At 53.8% G+C, this 18,898-nt stretch overlaps 4 protein-coding genes across 4 annotated transcripts; 1 reads left to right on the top strand and 3 right to left on the bottom strand.

Moving 5' to 3' along the window:
- Positions 1–680: 680 nt before the first annotated feature.
- Positions 681–7,165, bottom strand: GUITHDRAFT_115573 (hypothetical protein; the record flags this gene model as incomplete). The annotated part of the gene is made up of 2 exons (XM_005825153.1): positions 681–727; positions 913–7,165. The coding sequence occupies 2 exons, from the start codon at positions 7,163–7,165 to the stop codon at positions 681–683; spliced, it is 6,300 nt and encodes a 2,099-aa protein (XP_005825210.1).
- A 1,448-nt stretch (positions 7,166–8,613) lies between these two features.
- On the bottom strand, positions 8,614–12,765 carry GUITHDRAFT_144346 (hypothetical protein; the record flags this gene model as incomplete). The annotated part of the gene is made up of 4 exons (XM_005825152.1): positions 8,614–11,395; positions 11,568–11,674; positions 11,802–12,044; positions 12,232–12,765. 4 exons carry the CDS (start codon positions 12,763–12,765, stop codon positions 8,614–8,616), a joined length of 3,666 nt encoding a protein of 1,221 aa, XP_005825209.1.
- A 280-nt stretch (positions 12,766–13,045) lies between these two features.
- On the top strand, positions 13,046–14,486 carry GUITHDRAFT_115571 (hypothetical protein; the record flags this gene model as incomplete). The annotated part of the gene is made up of 4 exons (XM_005825151.1): positions 13,046–13,603; positions 13,824–14,228; positions 14,355–14,377; positions 14,426–14,486. The coding sequence occupies 4 exons, from the start codon at positions 13,046–13,048 to the stop codon at positions 14,484–14,486; spliced, it is 1,047 nt and encodes a 348-aa protein (XP_005825208.1).
- Positions 14,487–14,613: 127 nt separating this feature from the next.
- Positions 14,614–17,304, bottom strand: GUITHDRAFT_158515 (hypothetical protein; the record flags this gene model as incomplete). The annotated part of the gene is made up of 5 exons (XM_005825150.1): positions 14,614–16,672; positions 16,726–16,837; positions 16,883–16,982; positions 17,027–17,128; positions 17,182–17,304. The coding sequence occupies 5 exons, from the start codon at positions 17,302–17,304 to the stop codon at positions 14,614–14,616; spliced, it is 2,496 nt and encodes an 831-aa protein (XP_005825207.1).
- Between the last annotated feature and the right edge of the window lie 1,594 nt (positions 17,305–18,898).

The raw sequence follows: 18,898 nt of genomic DNA, 5'->3' as shown, positions 1-18,898 counted from the left end.
GGCAGCTCCTGTCTCTGAACAATGCCTCAAGGATGCGCATTGCAAGAGTCGTTGTCGAAGCTTCTCTCTGCCCTGCTCGTGCTATTCGAGTATTGATCAGATCTGGATGCGTTGACAAGGCTGCACAGAGTTGAGAGATGGCTTGACCTCCTTTACCCCCGTACCCCAACATGCAGCATATCACATCGATGTTGTCTCTCAATATGCTATTGGGCTTAGCATAACATGACCTGAAAGCATATTCTACCATGCTTGCTTTCAAGTTCATGCAATTGCTTGTCTTTATCGTGCGTAGCTTGAACATCTCCGACAGGAGAATTTCATGTTTGTCGGATTTGAACCTCCGTGAGTGTTGTTTGCAAGTTGCTGTTATGCAGCATTGATGACATTGCTGGCAATAAACGCATCGTTTGGTCAACAACAATTGAGAGCATTGATAACATTCAAAACTTAATTCTTGTGAGGTAAACGAATGTACATTGTTGTCAGTGTTCGTGCTGTAGCCAAAGCAAACATCATAGAGTTCTTGTAAGATTGACAAGCAATGTGACATTGTACAAGCCTCTTGTTCGATCATCGCAAGAACGGAAACGCACAGACTTTGGAAGGAACTGGAGTCGCAAGAAGAAGCTCTGATCAGCTCTAAGATGACTTTCACAATCTCAAACATCCCTGAGGGCTCACTTAGTCTCTTCGCGTCTGTCAAACTTCCTTTTGCCCTTCTTGTCTGATGTGTGTTTAAGCAAACAGAAGAATTCAAACAAAGTAGTTTGAGATTATAGTCTTGCGTCTGGACGTTTGAATCGTGAGGACGAGGAAGTATGACATTCTCGATATTCAAATGAGTCAGCAGGAGCTGAATGCTTTCAACAAGGTTTTGCTCGCTCCACCAGAGGTTGTTGCACGTCTGACATCGAATTTCAAGATATTCCCACGAAAGGTCCTCAACCCTCTTCTCCTCCTCCTCCTCCTCCGAGCCTGCAAATCTGGTCACCTTCACAAGCTCGACCCCCTGCCCCGGCCCCAGCGTCACCGTAAACCTCAGCCCCTCCCCCAACGCCTCCTCCGTCACCTCCTCCTCCCCGAACGCTACCCCCAGGTCCTCCCCGTTGACCAAGTAGCGGATCTCTCGCCTCTCGCAGTCCAGCGAGCATGCGATCACGTCCCCGGGCTTGAGCCTCCTCTGCGCGTAGGGGGTCTTGCCGCCGCTGCTGTACTTGACGCCCTTGCTGGGGCAGTAGGCGAAGCCGTGCTCGTACATGCGGCGTCTGCATCGGCGAGGAGAGAGGGCGGGGAGGAAGCGGGGAGGGGTCCAGGCGAGGTGAAGCCACGGGGAGAGACGGGAGGGGGAGGAGGCGGGCAGGGGGGAGAGGAGCTTGAGGAGGAAGGTATGTCGACCGGAGGAGAGCACAGGAGCAGGCTGAATGATGAGGTTGTTGTCTTGAGATCTGTTTCTCAACTTGTTTGTTTGCTTCAGCACGGGGACTTGTTGCTCAAGAACGAGTCTCAAGATTGACAGCCTTACCGTCGATGCCTCCTCTCCATCACCTGACATCTGCCATGGCGAACTTAACTCCACCCCAGCTCTGATCGCCAGCTTGATTGCGTCTGTCAACGTGGAGAAGTCTGCCTGCTGGTAGTTTGTACTGTCCTCAGCCAAGTGTCGCAAAAGTAGTTTGCTCTCACTGTTATCAGTCAAGCTTGATTGACTCGTGAAGAATGCTTCAGCAACAATCTTGCTCTTCAAGTTAGAGCAATGTTTGTAGAGCATAAGAAGAATCATCGATCTAACTGCCATGTCTTCAATCTGTAGCGCAACTTTGTAGAGATCCTCTGACACATGTGTCCGCGTACCTTGATATATCTCAGGACCACTGAGTTTTACTATCAAGTCAGCACTGTGCAAGATGTCTGCCCAAGTTTGTTCAATTATCATTTTTTTGTTGCTATCAAATTCTTGATATCGGTGATGAATTTTAACAAGAGAACTTAAGTTTCCCATTGACATCGCAACATTATGTTGCGGATTATGTTTCTGGATCAATTCGTTCACAATTCTTACAAGCTCGAGCATTACTTCAGTATGGATGCTGAACTTTGATCCCATCGATGTTAGGCAGCAAGGAAGTAAATCCAAGCAAGGCAGCAAGCATGTTTCAATCATGTGCGATACATTGTTGAGCTGAGAAATCTTTGCGTCCTCTAAAATACATCTGAGATTGAGATGAGCCTTCTTCAAGTTTTCTAGTTGACCCTCAGCCCATGCGGTTCGCATTACAACCTTGAGCGTCTGTAATAACGAAAGGTATTTCCACTCCATTGGAAAGCGAGCAAGCACATTCAACTGATCAAGATTGCTCACCGATTGCCCAAGAGCGCACGAACATGCCTCTATGATCGAAGACATCTCAGGTTTGTCTCTGACGACGTCAGAGAAAGCTTCGACAACACGTGCAATGAACGTCAAGTCGCCTCTCCTCTCAAAGATTCTTCTGTTTATCATTTGAATTAGCATCTGTCTTTTCTCCACTCTTGTTCGACGAGCATCAGCATCCACTCTGTACAACTCACGAGCGATAAACTTGAAGTCTCTGCCAAGGATTGAGACTTGAACGTCACTAGTACCTTTCATCTGTTCTCGTTCATCTCCCATAACTGACTTCACTCTCCCTATCGTTGATGTCAAACTTGTCTGCAGTCTCATCCCGTATCGGGGATCCAGAATCTCGTTTCTCACTGCCACCAAGTCTCCAGCTCGGAAATCATCCTGCAAGACTACGACGTCCAAGGACCCTTGTAAAGATCGCAGGACTGACCGAGCGACTCGGAGCAACTTAAGGTCGTCTACCTTGCTGATGACTCTCCTCCACTCGTTGGTATCGCGATGAAAGATCTCTCCCTCACTCGCCTCCTCCTCTCTCCCTTCTTCCTTTCCTCCTACAAACTCGATCCCCTGTCCCGGCCCCAGCGTCACCGTAAACCTCAGCCCCTCCCCCACCGCCTCCTCCGTCACCTCCTCCTCCCCGAACGCTACCCCCAGGTCCTCCCCGTTGACCAAGTAGCGGATCTCTCGCCTCTCGCAGTCCAGCGAGCATGCGATCACGTCCCCGGGCTTGAGCCTCCTCTGCGCGTAGGGGGTCTTGCCGCCGCTGCTGTACTTGACGCCCTTGCTGGGGCAGTAGGCGAAGCCGTGCTCGTACATGCGGCGTCTGCATCTCAGGTGAGTGTTGGGGTGATATGCTGGTGTCGTCCAGGCGAGGTGGAGCCAGGGATCGTATCGACTGCCGACGTCAGATGTCTCTCGGAGCACCTTGACAGCATACAAGGCAAACCCTCTCTTCCTGTGCTTTCCTGCCCGATATGTAACGCAGGGATATGCGTTTGAAACAGAATGCCACAGCCTGTCGCCATCGAAGCTGTAGATGATGTTTGGGGTAGCGAGATGATGAAGAAGCTTCATTCCAATGCTGTCAAACATGTCTCGATCGCATTTCAGCAAACAGGTACTCGTCAGGTCGAGATTGGGTTGCAGCATCCTTTGAAGTATTTGTGTCGGATTTGATATGTCAACATCAAAAGCTTGAATCATTTCTTCTCTCAACGTCTTCCACTTGGACATCTCTAATCTGATATCTGAGCCATAAGATAAAGAAAGCATTTCAACGAGCAGCTTGTCGGCTGTGAACTTGTTCTTGCCTTGCGTCTTGATCAGGTCGCACACAACTTTACATGGAATGAAACCTTGACTGTCCTTGTAGCTCTCGTACATCTCAGTCACTATCTGCTCCATCTGTGTCAGCGTGAGCTGCTGCTGTAGCAAGAGAAAGACGATAACGTCAACGAGATGAAAGATTTGATCTTGAAACAGAAACTCAATCTCATTCAAGCACTTCAACACCTCTAGTGCTTTCCATCGGTCTAGCTGGGAGCTCTGGCAGTCAAGTGTCAAAGGTACATCTAGAGCCTGGCAGAAATCTTTCAGGATGACTTTCATCTCATGTTTGACCTTCATCACTTTGAAGCGGAACCTGTTGTTGAGCTCAATCTCATCGTACGTTGCAAGTTCCTTAAGTCGTATGACGTTGACAACCACTGCCGTCTTGCCTTCTATCCGGCACTCAAGTCTTCTCCCGCTAGCTCGCAGATGAAGCTGCAGGCCTTCGAGGGACAAAAAGGAAAGCATGTCCTCCACAGGCTGATGTATTACACAAGGCGAGCACAAGTCCAGCTGAGGGGCAGCAAAGATCAACGACTGCAGGAGCTGAGAGGAACGAGGTACTCGTATCCAAGACTTCATCGATCTCTCGTACTGAAAAACCTCCAACAAGCTTTCACCTTTGCTCTTCTTGTCCTCCTCCTCCTCCTCCGTACTCACGAACTCAACCCCCTGCCCCGGCCCCAGCGTCACCGTAAACCTCAGCCCCTCCCCCACCGCCTCCTCCGTCACCTCCTCCTCCCCGAACGCTACCCCCAGGTCCTCCCCGTTGACCAAGTAGCGGATCTCTCGCCTCTCGCAGTCCAGCGAGCATGCGATCACGTCCCCGGGCTTGAGCCTCCTCTGCGCGTAGGGGGTCTTGCCGCCGCTGCTGTACTTGACGCCCTTGCTGGGGCAGTAGGCGAAGCCGTGCTCGTACATGCGGCGTCTGCATCGGCGAGGAGAGAGGGCGGGGAGGAAGCGGGGAGGGGTCCAAGCGAGGTGAAACCACGGGGAGGACTTTCGTTTGAGACGGGAGGAGTCAGGAGAAGGGCGGAGGATTTTGACTAGCACGTGACTGACTCTGCTTGACAGGGTCAGGTTGCAGCGGAACATCATCCACTGAACACCCTGGGGAAGGAGAAGAGAAGAACCGTCATACAAGTATGACCTGCAGGACTGAATGAGCTTGTGCGTCAAGACTTCACCACAGCTCTCCTTGTAGAAAGATTCCTTCTGCTTAGGATAAGCGTCAGCCATGTTGATAGTGAACCTCTTGAGAAATCCCTCGGATAAGATTTGCTGTACGATCTCTTCCCTTCTAGTGGAGAATCGCAACTTTGTGATAGAGCAAAGCATGCGATTCAGAGACCCGAATTTGGCGCTTGTCTCTTCCTCCTCCAGTAGTCTACACACGATCCATGTAAGCAGAGGTGAGCTCAGCTTGATATCGTGCAGCAGCTCGAGCATCGGTATGACTGCATCACTGGCAGCAACTTCAACTTCCATCAGCAGTTCAACGAGGGTGAAAGAATCATCACAAGACATCTTGACTGAGTTTGATTGCAGCAGCGCTATTACATCACTCACTGTGACGTGATTCTTTGAACGGTTTGCCAGGATCTTTGCCATGTGTTCCCCCGGTTTCTGGTTGTCTCTGGAGACTTTCCCGTCCTTGCTGACGTCCAAGTCGTACCTGATGGAGTTGGCAGAGGAAGAATCCTTCAACATCGAACTTCTCACGTTGCTCACCCTTGCGAATCGAATCGAACCGTCGGAACGTCTTACAAGGCAGAGCTCGCCATGAGAGAATATCGCTAGAGCGTCGAAGGAGTACTCGACTCCCTCCCTCCAGCTGGATGGGATCGTTTCTTCCACCATTGACTCGAACTCAGACGTCACGTCCCCTTGCTCTCCGTTCAGTAGTGGCGTCGACTTCAACACATTGCGGATCATCATCGTCGCAAGTTCCTCTGATCTCTGACAGCTCTTGACCTGTTCGCTCCAATCGACCCGACACACCAAACAACGTGACAACGTGTCAAAACTTTTCTGACGGCACTGCAGAGATACCAGCAGGAAATGAGCTCCAATGCTCCCCTTGACACCGTAGAAGTTCATCTCTTTGCTTACGTCCATCCCCTGCAAAAGCTCTGGAGCTGTTTCCATCAAAATCTCGAGCACGTGCGGCTGATGCTTCAGTAGCTGAAGCAGGCATCCAGCAAAAGCCCTGCTGTCCTCGAGCAACTCAGCTTGTAAGTCACTTAAGGCGATAGGGTGAGCTTGGCTTATCGTTTGATAGATGGCATGTGCTAGCTCTAGAGGGCCCAGCTGCTTCTCTGCTCCCCTGATGTCCTTCAACCTGCAGGCCTGCCTGGCAAGACGAACATGACAGAAACTCCAGCTGGAGTCACGAGCAGCTGCGTTGCCGCATCTCCTTCCCCCCACCCTGCTACAGCATTCACATAAAGCGCACACGTCTTGTATGTGTGTTTGTGTGCAATGCAAGCATGGCAGTCGATACACGTTTCCGAATGAGCTGATAGCGCAAGGGCCTGGGTAGAAGGAGATACCGACTATGACGTCATCAACGATGAACTGAAGCATGCCTTGCATCTTGCGAACGTGAATGTCATAGTTCCCCCTAGCAAGATCGTTCAAGTTCACTCCTGGAACTGCCGGATAAAACCTTCCTTTGAATCGACACCCCAAGAAACCGTGATGGATACATATCAATGAGTCGATCTCCTGCTCCACGTCCTCTACTGCCTCCAGATCTTCTTTCCTGTGATAACCTCTGATGTTTGATGACCATTCCACCTCTACCAGCTTTGAATTCTCAGAGAGTTTCTGTCCGACGTCATGAGAAGAATCAGAGAAATGTGCTTGTGAAGGCTTGACAAATTGTTTAGTACTTGTCACTTCGATCGGCACGTGGTCAGTTACCAGTCCCCTGACTGTCCTCATAGTTTGACGCAAACAAGTAGTCCTGTACCATGTCTGTCTCTGCTCGTCGATCTTTACTAGACTGAACTCGCCGCATGTGTCAACCAGCACTCCTTCTCGCTTCTTGTCCCTGTCTTCCTTGCACAGAACGTCGTCACTCGAACTTTCTTTGAGCGATGTTGATGGCTCAAGCACAAACACCTTGTTGCCTCGTTCAAGTTTTGATGTTTCTACAGCAGATGGTCGGTACCTGACGATTTGACAGATGTCACCATTCAAGCTGGGGACTTGGAGTTTGAACTGAATGCTCCATTCTTGCGGCAGAGCAACGCAACGGCCTTGTGTGACCGCCCAACCCTCATGGAACTGAAGCTCGTCCCACCAAGCCTCTCGCAGTCTCTTCGTCCTGTCTGTTCTCCTGCTGCTCCAAGTCACAACTGACGGCATCTTCCAGTATGCAGAGTTGACATGCTGAAACAAGGCGTCGAGTTCAGCCTCGCACACGTCAGTAGCTGTTCCTGTCATGGATCTGCTGCTTGAACTCGAGCCCCCTCACTCTTCCTTCTCCTTCTCCTTCTCCTTCTCCTGCTCCTGCTCCTCCTGCTCCTCCTCCTTGTTTCGAACTTGTCTTTGAGCTCGACTCGTCAAACTCTATCTCGTTCACTCTCGCTGAAACTCCGACGAGGCTCAGCTGGTTTTTTTTCGTTTTGTGGATTTTGACAGGTAGGGGGATGAGGGTCGCCAAGACAGAAATAGCAGACCGCCGCCATGTAAGCTCGTGACCGTCTGCTTGCCTCCCTGCTCCGCTCCTCCTCCTCCTCCTACTGCTGCTGCTCCGCTCCTCCTCCTCCTGCGCCTCCTGCTTCTCCTCCTGCTCCTCCTCCTCTTCCCCAACCTGCTCCACCCGCTCCACCCTTGCCACCTGCTCCTCCTGCTCCTCCTGCGCCACATGCTCCTCCTGCGCCTCCTGCGCCACCTGCTCCTCCTGCTCCTCCTGCTCCGCTCCACCTTCTCCTCCTCCCCAACCTGCTCCACCCGCTCCACCTTCTCCTCCTCCCCAACCTGCTCCACCCGTTCCACCTTCTCCTCCTCCCCAACCTGCTCCACCCGTTCCACCTTCTCCTCCTCCCCAACCTGCTCCACCCGCTCCACCCTTGCCACCTGCTCCGCCTTCTCCTCCTGCTCCTCCTGCTCCTCCTGCTCCGCTCCACCTTGTCCTCCCCAACCTGCTCCACCCTTGCCACCTGCTCCGCCTGCTCCTCCTCCTCCACTACCACCTCCTCCTCCTCCGCCTGCTCCACCTTCTCCTCCTGATCCTCCTCCTTCGTTCCCTGGTACCAATGTCTACGATCTACCACCTAGATCCTCTTTCTCTTCGCTTCCCTGCAGACATCACCTTGCCTCCAGCTCCTAAACGAGTTCAAAATTCAGGTTTGGAAAGCTTGTAGCGTTGAAGAACTCGACATGTTCGGACGAGATTTGGTGCAGGTAGACATGAAGACCTTGGAGCCTCAACCTGACATGTCGACAGCGACCTGGCGCAGCGTAAGAAGGGGGGAGACGAGAGATCGAACATGTCGGCTCCCGTTAAGATCAGCGTGTACAGCAAGGGCGTGCAGACTATCATCAACAGCATTCAGAACAAGAACACTCCAGGAGTATGGGCATGGAAGTACGAGCCAACCAACGGCAGCCCTTGAGGTAGCAGCTCGCTTTGCTCTCACCTTGTAGAATACTCGACAAGATAAACCTTTATTCATCTCTCTGAGCAGCAGAGACTCTCGAGTCTCACTTACTGGTCGTTCGAAAGCTTAACTAATGAGAAGAGAAGGCTTGATGAAAGAGCTCCTGATGGTGATAAAGACGAGGATAGAGGAAGAGGAGGAGGAAGAGGAGGAGGAAGAGGAGGAGGAAGAGGAGGAGGAAGAGGAGGAGGAAGAGGATTCGGCGTCGCGAGCTTATTGCAGACGACGTTAACAGATCCCCCGGATGTAACGGCTGGTGGGCTGACGAGGGTTCTGATCAACAGGAGGGTAGAGGGAAGGAGGGGGGTGTTGCTGGAGTATGAAGCGAGAGAAGATGTTCGATTCCTCGCGTAAGAACTCTCGATCTCCAGCCACGACTCGTTGCTCGTTCCTCTTGTAGAAGTAGTCCTCGACCGCATCCTCCCCGTACCCTCCTTCCCCTCCTTCGCCTTCCACTGTGTAGACGTCGCAGCCCTCAAGGCGATGCGACTTGTAACCCCAGCTGCTGAGCGCCAGGGCGAGGTAGCGCAGAGGGTTCCGCCTCTCCACCTCGATGAGACCTCCGACCACTTGGAAGGCTTGACGGGGGGCCAGGAGGGCGACGAACTTGAAGGAGATGCGCGGAGAGGCTTCGGCTGCGACCTGACAGATGCTTCCTGTCCCAAGTTCACGAGAGTAGGAGGAGTCGGCGAGGAGGCTCCGGGCCCTGGAGGAAGGGACGTGGTAGAAGGAGCGCAAGCTGAAGGCACCGGTGCTCATGCTCTCAAACAGCTCGTGAGGGAAGAACGTCGCTCCTGGTAGCAAGAGGAGAAATTTCCCTCTCGCCTGCGCTGCTCCGAGGTTGAGAGCCACCGCCAGATGCTCCGCGCCGATGGAGGGACCAGGGATGGCGGGCCACGAGGCGTCGAGGAGGGAGCGGCAGGAGCAGCAGGCAGTGGTGGGGAGGGAGGAACAGCGCAGCTCGTGGCGGCAAGCATACATCCACTGCCGGAGACCGTGAGGGTCCAAAGAAAGAAACTCGCGCACGCACAAATCAAGCGACCAATCGTCGCAGCTCCTCTCCTCCTGAGGGTTCCAGTCGGCCCAGGTCGCGTCCTCCTCGCATGCTGCTCCCTCTCCCTCTCCCTCCTTCTGCAAGTTGATCTTCCTGTTGACCTCCTCAACCTGCCGAGAGTCAACCAGCAGCAACCTGACGCGGGGGTGCGAGGAGAGTTTCATCCTCTCCTCCCCGTAGCCGACCACGATCACCTCCGCATCGAGCTCGTGCCTGTCAAGCGCCTCCAAGAGGGCTCGCAGCGAGGCTTCTATCGCTTCTGGAGGAGACGAAGAGAATTTCCCAGCTGGCAGGATCCAGCTGACATCAGGGCTGGACGAGGAAGACGTTGGCATCTTCCAGCTGGACTTGAGCTCGTCTCCCAGGTCTTGTGTCAGCTTAACATGCAGGGAGAGGTCGGCAAGGAGGACGATGGGTCCAGCAGTCAAGTCAGAGGAGGAGACAACTTCGAGCAGGTTGTATCCTTCCTCCAGGGCGACGCAGGGGAACCAAAGCTGCCAGCCTCCTCCTCCCGTCTGCAGTTCAAAGTCGACGATCCTCTTGGAGTTCTGCAGGAGGAACAGCTGCGGCTGGGCATGCGAGGCGAGACAGCCCTCCTCGATCTGCAGGAGGACGGGGACACAAGACGAGGCCGGCGAGAGCTGGAGTAGATCGTCATGTGCCGGGCTGAGGAAGTGGACGCAGACGTCCTGACTGACGGAGGAGGGAAGGAGGATGGGAGGGGACGGGGCGTGCGGGTGCGCAGAGACAACGCCAGCGCTGCTGTAGAGCACCTCCTCCTCGTGATCGTTGAGCTCGATGATGTAGTGATTCAGCCCGTCCTCAACACTGACTTCCAAGTCGCAGGAGGTGACACGGAGAGGGTCGAGGACGCAGACGTACTTCACCTGCTGGGCAAGGAACGACAGGCCTGCGGCCATCGCCCCTCCTCCCTCGTACACAAGGATCTTCACCTTGTGGGCACCGACACTGACGTGTAGGTTGTTCATGTGCTTCCCATCCAGCAGAGCTGAGAAGGAAACGGGAGGCCTTGAGCTGATCAGCTGGGAAAGAGCTGACCACTTTGAGACGGCAACTGCCTTCTGCGGGTCCAGGTGGGGAGAAGAGCAGAGCTCGGGAAGCAGCTCCCCTTGCTCGACACAGCGGGACGCTGTTGCTGCACATGCCCCGTCCTGCACTGACGTTCCGTTGCACAGAGCAATGAAAGAGAAGCGAACGAGGGGATAGAGGAACCTGACCAATCCCTCCAAGAGCAAGCGCCTGCTGGTAGCTGCTCCTTGAGCTGAGGAGGAGAGGAGGGAGCGAGGAGAAGAGGAGAGCTCGATGACGGCTTGCTCCTTCAGTATCTCGCTGCTGCCGTTGAGGAGGAGGAAGCATACCGGCACCTGCATTGGGCGGTCGGTGGAGATGGCCACGTCTCGGAGGGCCGAGGTTCTCTTGTTGTTGATAGTGATCCTCGTCATTCTCATCCTGCAGGTCTTGGCACGCAGGCAGGGCACTTGAGCTACATCCTCGAGGAGGAGGATGGACCGTCGGAAGACCCGAACGAACTGGTACATGTACCCCTCCACCCTCCTCGCTCGCATCACCAAGGTGACCCCCACCTCCTTTCCCTCCTCGCAGCTCTCGTCCGAGCACAAGAAATATTTGATGCCCGCCAGCCCTTGCAGCTCCTCCTCCTCCCATCGCTCCAGAGTGTCGCTAAGGACAAGGAGGCCTCCTCCTGATCTCACGCTCCTCTCGATGCTCTCCTGGTGGGGCAGAGGACTGCGAAGTATCTCGAGCATGCTCACAAGGTACTGCGCATCCTCCTGTACCAGGAGCTGACCGACCGTTAACCTGCTGTCAAACTTGCTCTCTCCTCGCAGTGCCTCACTCTGCTCTGCACAGACCGGCCAGGCGACTGGAACCGACGCCCTGAAGTCTCGTTTCCTCCAAACGTCCGAGCCCAGCGACCTGCGGGACAAGCGTGACGAAGAGAGCCAGGGAGGAGAGAGTAGTGGGAGGAGGTCTTGAAAACATGACAGAAGAAATCAAGGAGGAAAGGGGGGAGAGAAGGAGGAGGAGGAGGAGGGCGGAGGAGGAGGAGGAGGAGGAGGCGGAGGAGGGCGGTGGAAGAAGTGCTAACCCATCCTGGTAGAAGGGAGGAGGCGTCATGGCGTACGCCTCAAGCTTTCCAGAAGAAATGAGCGAAGGCAGCATGATGTCGATAGCGTGGAAGACTGGATCGCAAAGCTACATGCCACGTCATCTGCCTTCCACCACCCTCACCCTCTTGCCTCCCTCCACTTCATCTTACTCGCCTTGAACCCTCTGCTTCTCCTTACCCTCCTTCTCCTGTCACCCTGTTCCTCTCACCCACCTCCAGGATCCTCCTCGCACCCTTGAGGGTGTAGAGGATAGCCGCGCTGCAAGCTGGAGACGCTGACCTTGCTATGAGATCTTCTCCCTCAAGGTAGCAGAGGTGACTGCAGTTCTCAAAACACCTGCCATGCAAGTCAAACCTCCTCTGACTTCTGCCGTCCTTGTACTCGACATCTTCATCAGTATCCCACTCATCAACACATAAAGCATCAGCACACCACAGAATCACCATCTTCATCCTCTGTTCATCATCATCTTCATCCTCTGTTCATCATCATCTTCATCCTCTTTCATCATCATATGCATCATCGGCATCACATCTCGAGGTAGAGGAGGTCAGCGGAGGGTGGGAGGCGTTCAAGTGCTTGAAAGACGTTGCGTCGGATGGAAGCGGGGGGGTAGGCCAGCATCAAGTCGTCTTCCAGTACCCCGAAGAAGCTCAGGTTCGCCTCAGCTGCTGATCGGATCACAGACAGCTGCTTGATGGCGTGTCTCGCGTACGGCAAGAAGCCTTGTGGACCAATCTGAGCCGACGCCTTCATGACCTCCACTGCCTCCCGGGCGATGAGTCCTTTCTCCAGCATCTCCCGCTCCTCCAGCTCGTGCAGCGAACCATCGGGAGGAAACTCAACGCGCGAGAAACCCACGACCTTCAAGAGCTGCTGGGTATGTGCCCTCCTGTCTGTCCTGCTCGGTTTGTTGTGGACAAACACCGGTATGTCGTGCAGTGGGGAGGAGGATAGCTGAGTGACTTCCTCTTGCGACGCCCTGAGAGTCTCAGTGACATACATGTTGCTGTACATGACACCCCAGTGATACGCATGCTTCAGCGACATCCACTTCTCCCATCGCTCGCTGTCATGTGCGCAATGGTCGTTTCCGCTCTCACTGCCAGCAGGAGAGGGCGACACGATGACGGTAAGGGAGCAGAACCAGAGGAGGGTCAAGAATATCACCTTCATCCTCTCACACCCTCACATCGCTTGACAGCCTTCTCCTCTCTTACCATGTCTCCTCCTCTCTCTTCTCCTCCCCTTCTCTCTCCTCTCCCTCCCCTCCTCTCTCTTCTCCTCCCCTTCTCTCTCCCCTCCCCTCCCCTCCTCTTGTCTCCTCTCGTCTCGTACAACATTTTGTCCCAGATTCGTCGAAAGTTGTTCTAGACGTGCCCCAGATTCATCCTAGATTTGTTCTAAAAGTGAACTAGTTTTGAAGCGTCGTCTTACACTCAGCGGATCTGAGCTGATGCAGGATCAGCTGGAGCGGCATGGAGCAATAGCGCTCGCGGAGCATGCACGAGCGTCGCTGCTTGCTCCCTCTCCCTCACAGAGACCCTCCTCTTCCTCTTCTCCTCCTCGAGTCCCTCCCCATCACGCTCCCTCCTACCTCATACCTGCTCCACCTTCCCAGCCTGGCGCTCATTCTGCGCGCACACCAACATCGTTACCCCCGCCGGGAAGTGCGTTCGACGTGAGGAGGTTGGATGGAAGGATCAAGACTTTCAAGCTCTGGCCGCATAAGCACTACCGGCAGCTCAAAGTGCGAGATCTGGCGCAAGCTGGATTCTTCTTCTCTCCCTCCACGCAATACCAGGACCGTGTGACTTGCGCCTACTGTGGCCTCGAGCTGGGAGGATGGGAGGACGCAGACATCGCGCTCTCCAGCCACAGAGAGGCAAATGCTTCCTGCCCTTTCCTCACCGGGGCGATTGTGGATGCTCCTTCCCCCGACGACAGCTACAAGCCGATTAGCTTCAATAGAGTGCCGGCGAACCTCGAGCTGCGGGCATCTTGTTGGCATGTGGTGAGCTACGATGCTATCTCCCCTTCATCCCATCCCATCCCATCTCATCTCATCCCATCCCATCCCATCCCATCCCATCCCATCCCATCCCATCCCATCCCATCCCATCCCATCCCATCCCATCCCATCTCATCACATCTCATCTCGTCTCATCTCATCTCATCTCGTCTCTTACATGTTCTCATCTCATCTCTGACACGCGCTTCCTTTCCTTGCTCAGGAGGGCTTCGTCGACAACCCACGAGTGCGGGTCGACAACTCATCTCCTTCCAACGACGTGGTCGTCAAGAGCTGTGAAGGGCTTTCCAGCATGACCACGGTGTCTGTGCGCGGTACCGTGAGGAGTGTGACGGTGGAGGACTGTCTCAACGTCAGGATCTTAATCGAGCAAGTCTCGCTCGGGGTGTCAGTCAACAACTGCCGCAACTTGGAGCTGGTAGTCGGGGAGAGCGTCAGGCGCATCAGCGTTGATAAGTGCGCCAAGTGCGAGGTCACTCTCTGTGCCGAGCTCATGGACGCCGAGATCATCTCCAAGGCCTCAGCTGGGGTCGTCGTCCTTGCTGTCCCTCTTGCGGGCCTCCAACGCCCTATCCTCCCTAACGACCTCATTAACGCGCCTAACAAGGTATCTCCTCCTCCCTCTTCCTCTCCCCACTTTCCCCCTCTACCCATAAGCTTCTTCCTACCTCCTCGTCCTTGATTATTTGAACATTCTCTTGTCCCTTGGTAATCTACTGACTGATTCTCGCAGAAGCGAATCATCATTCCGGAGAAGTAAGCAGAGGCTTCACTCTTTGACCTTGATCTGACTTGTCTCGCCAGGTTCGTCACGACCGTGAAGGAAAGTCAAGTCGTCACCGAGCTTGAGACTAGGAAGAGCTGAGCTTTTCTATATCCTCTCAGCTTTACTCTTGACACGAAAATCGTTGGGTATGGGAAAATTCGCCGGCACTTTGCGGCTTCTTTTGACATATAGACACGGTAGCTGGGTGGTCGTCAGTCTTCCCTCCTCAGCTGCTGCACATGAGGCAATCGCCCTCTCCTGCGGCTGCTCTTGCCCGCTGCTTCATCCTCCGAAAATTCTCGATACTCGAGGCACTGTCCCTCGCGTCGACCCGTGGTGCCTTGGCTGCCCCCACATCTGTCGGGTCGTCAAGCCGCTGCCTTGGCATGCTCTCGTCCACCTCCTCCGAGCTGTTGCTGTCCGGGCTGAGCGAGGAGCGGCTCAGCCTTGCCTCCACCACCGTACTGTGATCCAACGTGAACTTGATGGCGTCTGCTGCTGCTCGCGTGCGCAGGTAGTAGACGCCAGTCTTGAGTCCCTTCCTCCATGCATAAAAGTGCATTGAGGTGAGCTTGGCGGTGTCGGGGGCCTCGAGGAAGAGGTTCAGCGACTGGCTCTGGTCGATGAAGGCCCCGCGATCAGCCGCCATGTCGATGAGGCAGCGCTGCTTGATCTCCCAGGCCGTCTTGTAGAGCTCGCGGATGTCCTTGGGGATCTCCAGGATGTCTTGTATGGAGCCGTCGTAGGCCATGATGCGGTGCTTCATCTTCTGTGACCAGAGGCCAAGGGCGATAAGATCCTTGAGCAGGTGAGGGTTGAGAACGAGAAAGTCTCCAGCCATCACTCGTCTGTTGTAGATGTTGGACGTGTAAGGCTCGAAGCATTCGTTGTTCCCCATGATCTGAGCTGTCGATGCCGTTGGCATGGGCGCGACCGTCAGGCTGTTCCGCAACCCATGCTCCTTGATGCTCTCCTTCAAGCTCGTCCAGTCCCACCGAGGCGACGGTTCTGCTCCCCACAGGTCGAACTGCAGGAGCCCCATACTTGCGGGAGAACCGCGGAAGCTCGAGTATGCTCCATGGTCCTTGGCGAGCTGGTTGGAAGCCGTCATGGCAGCGAAGTAGATGGTCTCGAAGATGTCGCGGTTGAGCTGCCGGGCCTCCTCGCTCTCAAACGGAAGGCGGAGGAGGAGGAAGACGTCGGCCAAGCCCTGCACGCCGATGCCGATGGGTCGATGCCTAAAGTTGGACGTCTGGGCCTCTTTCACTGGGTACAAGTTGATGTCAATGATCTTGTTAAGGTTGCGCGTGATCACTATGGTGACTTCAAAGAGAAGCTTGTGATCGAACTGTCCCTCCACCACAAACCTCGGTAGGCAGATCGACGCTAAGTTACAGACCGCCACCTCATCCTTGGACGTGTATTCCATAATCTCAGTGCAGAGATTGCTACACTTGATGATGCCGAGGTTCTTCTGGTTGCTCTTCTCGTTGGCTGCATCCTTGTACAGCAGGTACGGAATGCCGTTCTCCACCTGCGCCTCTAGTATCGCAAACCAGAGCTCACGGGCCTTGATGGTCTTCCGCGCTCTCCCTTCTCTCTCGTATCGCTCGTACAGCTCCTCAAACTTCTCGCCATAAGTCTCGCACAACCCCGGAGCTTCGACAGGGCAGAAGAGGGACCAAGCTCCGTCCGCCTCGCACCTCTTCATGAAAAGGTCTGGCATCCAAAGCGCATAGAACAAGTCCCTCGCTCGGAGATCCTCCGACCCAAAGTTCTTCTTCAGCTCCAAGAACTCAAAAATCTCCGCGTGCCATGGCTCCAGATACACTGCAAAAGCTCCAGGTCGCTTGCCTGCTCCCTGCGAGCACAGCCGTGCGGTAGAGTTGAAAACTTTGAGCATAGGAATGAGACCGTTTGCAATGCCGCTCGAGTTCTCAACGTACGACCCACGGGCTCTGACATTATGGACAGAGATGCCGATGCCTCCTGCTTGTGCCGAGATCGTCGCACACTTGCCAACCGTTTCGTAGATGCCTTCAATGGAATCATCTTTGAGCTGGAGCAAGAAGCAAGAGGAAAGCTGATTTCTCGGCGTCCCTGCATTGAACAACGTCGGAGTCGCATGAGTGAAGAACTTTAGGGACATTAGGTTGTACGTCTGGATTGCAGCATCGATGTCCTGCTTGTGAATACCAACAGACACTCTCATGAACATGTCCTGCGGCCTCTCGACCACATGTCCCTCGATCCTCAGCAAGTAAGATCTTTCAAGCGTCTTGTATCTGAAAGCAATACAATAAGCAAGGACAACAGAACTGCAGTAGAGCGGTAATACCCGAAATAATCGAAAGTGAAATCTCTTGAGTAGTCGATTGCGGCATCCAGGGTTTCTGCATTCTCTATAACTATTTCATACACATCACTTGCTATCTTAGGTCCCTTTGCGCCTGTACATAGATGAGAAAGAAAGAATAAACCCAAGCCAAGAGCACCTGATTTCGAATGAACATGATTGTACAGTGCTTTGATTTTTTGAGAAAAAGTTTGCTGCGTCACCTTATGTAGTGCTGATACAGATATTCTTGCTGCTAGCTGCAAAAAACATCAGGATTGAAAAACTTTCCATTTAAAATTACTTGACTGTAGTCTGGATGATCTGTTGCAAGATATGCAGCGGTCTCCGCCGCTAGCTCATCTATCTCCTGCGACTTGATCCCTTGACAGGTCCCCGCCACCACCTGCAGCACAGCATCCATCAGTGAATCTTTCTGTAATCAACGCAGTGATCAACCTTGTCAACTATCTGATCGATGTCCACAAAGTCTGCATTCAGCCCGTCCACCAACCGCGCAATCCTTGCATGGAGTTTGAATCGCTTCAATGGCTGTTTCTTGCCATCCCTCTTTGTGATCATTAAGAGATTTCCATTCCTGTAATATCCATGCGGTTCATCGGTTCGGACAGCACACACGGACGACGAGACGGCAGCAAGGACTTCAGGATGGATAGGAGAAGGGTTGTAGTTGTGGCCTCCTCCACCCACAGGGATGAACCCATCTTCGTGAGCCATCTCGATATCCCCATTGAGCTCCCCTGCTCCTGGAGGCGCTCGAACTTCATCGACATCCTGCATCTTCCTTGATGCTTGAAAGCTGCTAACTGCAGCGTCGGCTCCCAACTGCATCCTCGCGCGCGGGTGCAGTAGACTAGAAACCTTTGTCCTGCTAGATCCTCTGCTTCATCTAACTCAAAATCTTGAAGATCCTTTCCCCTAACCCCTCCCTTTCCCGTTCCAAGCGATACCCAGCAAGACTGCAACTGAGTCTGGCTACCCGAGAGCAGAAATTAGCTGTAAACAAGCTCGATCCGAGGTCAAAGTTAAGCGGCCGTATCTGTTTGTTGGCCTGAAAGGAGGTAGAATGCGGCGGGGGCTGAACGAAAGCAAGGAGACCTGAACTCTATTTCACGAGATGTTGGTAGGGTAGAGAATTTTGGGAGTTGAAACTCGAATACTTCACGAGGAGGAGTGAAGCCGATAGTGTAGCCGGGGGCCAACGACAAATCAAGGAACCAAGCCAAGAGCAGCAAGCGTTATGTGGATGTAGAGCTAGACAAGGCACAGGAGGGAGACACGAGGAGGAAGTAGAGAAGCTAGCTGCCTGAAGTTAGGGTAAAAAGCCTAGTTCCAGCACCCAGGACGCGAGAGCTTGAGCAGCAGCAGGAGGAAGCGGGGGGAAGGGGAGCGGAAGGGGGGCAGGAGGATGAGGGAGCACAAAAAGTGGGGTAGGTGGCTGGTACATGTGGGGTAGGGGGTGAATCGAAGGATCCTCAAAAGGTGGGGTAGTTGTGAACTAAGGGTGCAGGTACGGCAAGGCCGTTACATATTAGGGTCCTCCAAGTACGAGGGTCAGGTACATTGTTGTACCGGTACCAGAATGTTCTTTGAGAGTTCAAATTCAGGGTACAGGAAGAAGCAGTACCGGTACAATTTGAGTGCAATTTGAGGAAGATCTGAGAGGAAGGGGTAGGCATAACGCGACAGGATTATCAGTTGGTAGGGTAGAAATGTGAAGGGGTGGGTTCACAAGGAAGGATTGAGGGTAGGGTTACTCAATGAAATGGGTGGGTATTTCATCGAAATCGACAGGGTGGGTCGGGGTGCATGTGCATTCACGGGTCTCAAATGAGGATAGGGTAGGGTAGTATACTACGGGAATCTTCCACTACCGGTACTTTATTCTGAACAAGGCCGGATCGGCCATGGGTAGGTGCATATACCCCACCTAGGCAATTTGTATCAAATTGTGGGGTACGAAGAAGAGATCGTGCGGCGAAGTTGGTAGAACGGTGGGGTAGACATACAGGGGTCATGGGGCCAGAGGCTCTAAGAGGGGGTGTCCAGAAGAATGGTCAAGGACCCCACAGTTAACCATAGAAAACTAGTAGGGGGTAGGGGGTAGTGCAGGGACTAAAAATACCGTTGTTAAATGATATTTGCTTAGAGGGAC

The sequence above is a fragment of the Guillardia theta genome (genome assembly GCF_000315625.1).
Source record: "Guillardia theta CCMP2712 unplaced genomic scaffold GUITHscaffold_86, whole genome shotgun sequence".
Taxonomy (NCBI): domain Eukaryota; class Cryptophyceae; order Pyrenomonadales; family Geminigeraceae; genus Guillardia; species Guillardia theta.
The sequence above is the reverse complement of the archived record's forward strand: the minus strand, read 5'-3'. Positions and strand labels throughout refer to the sequence as shown.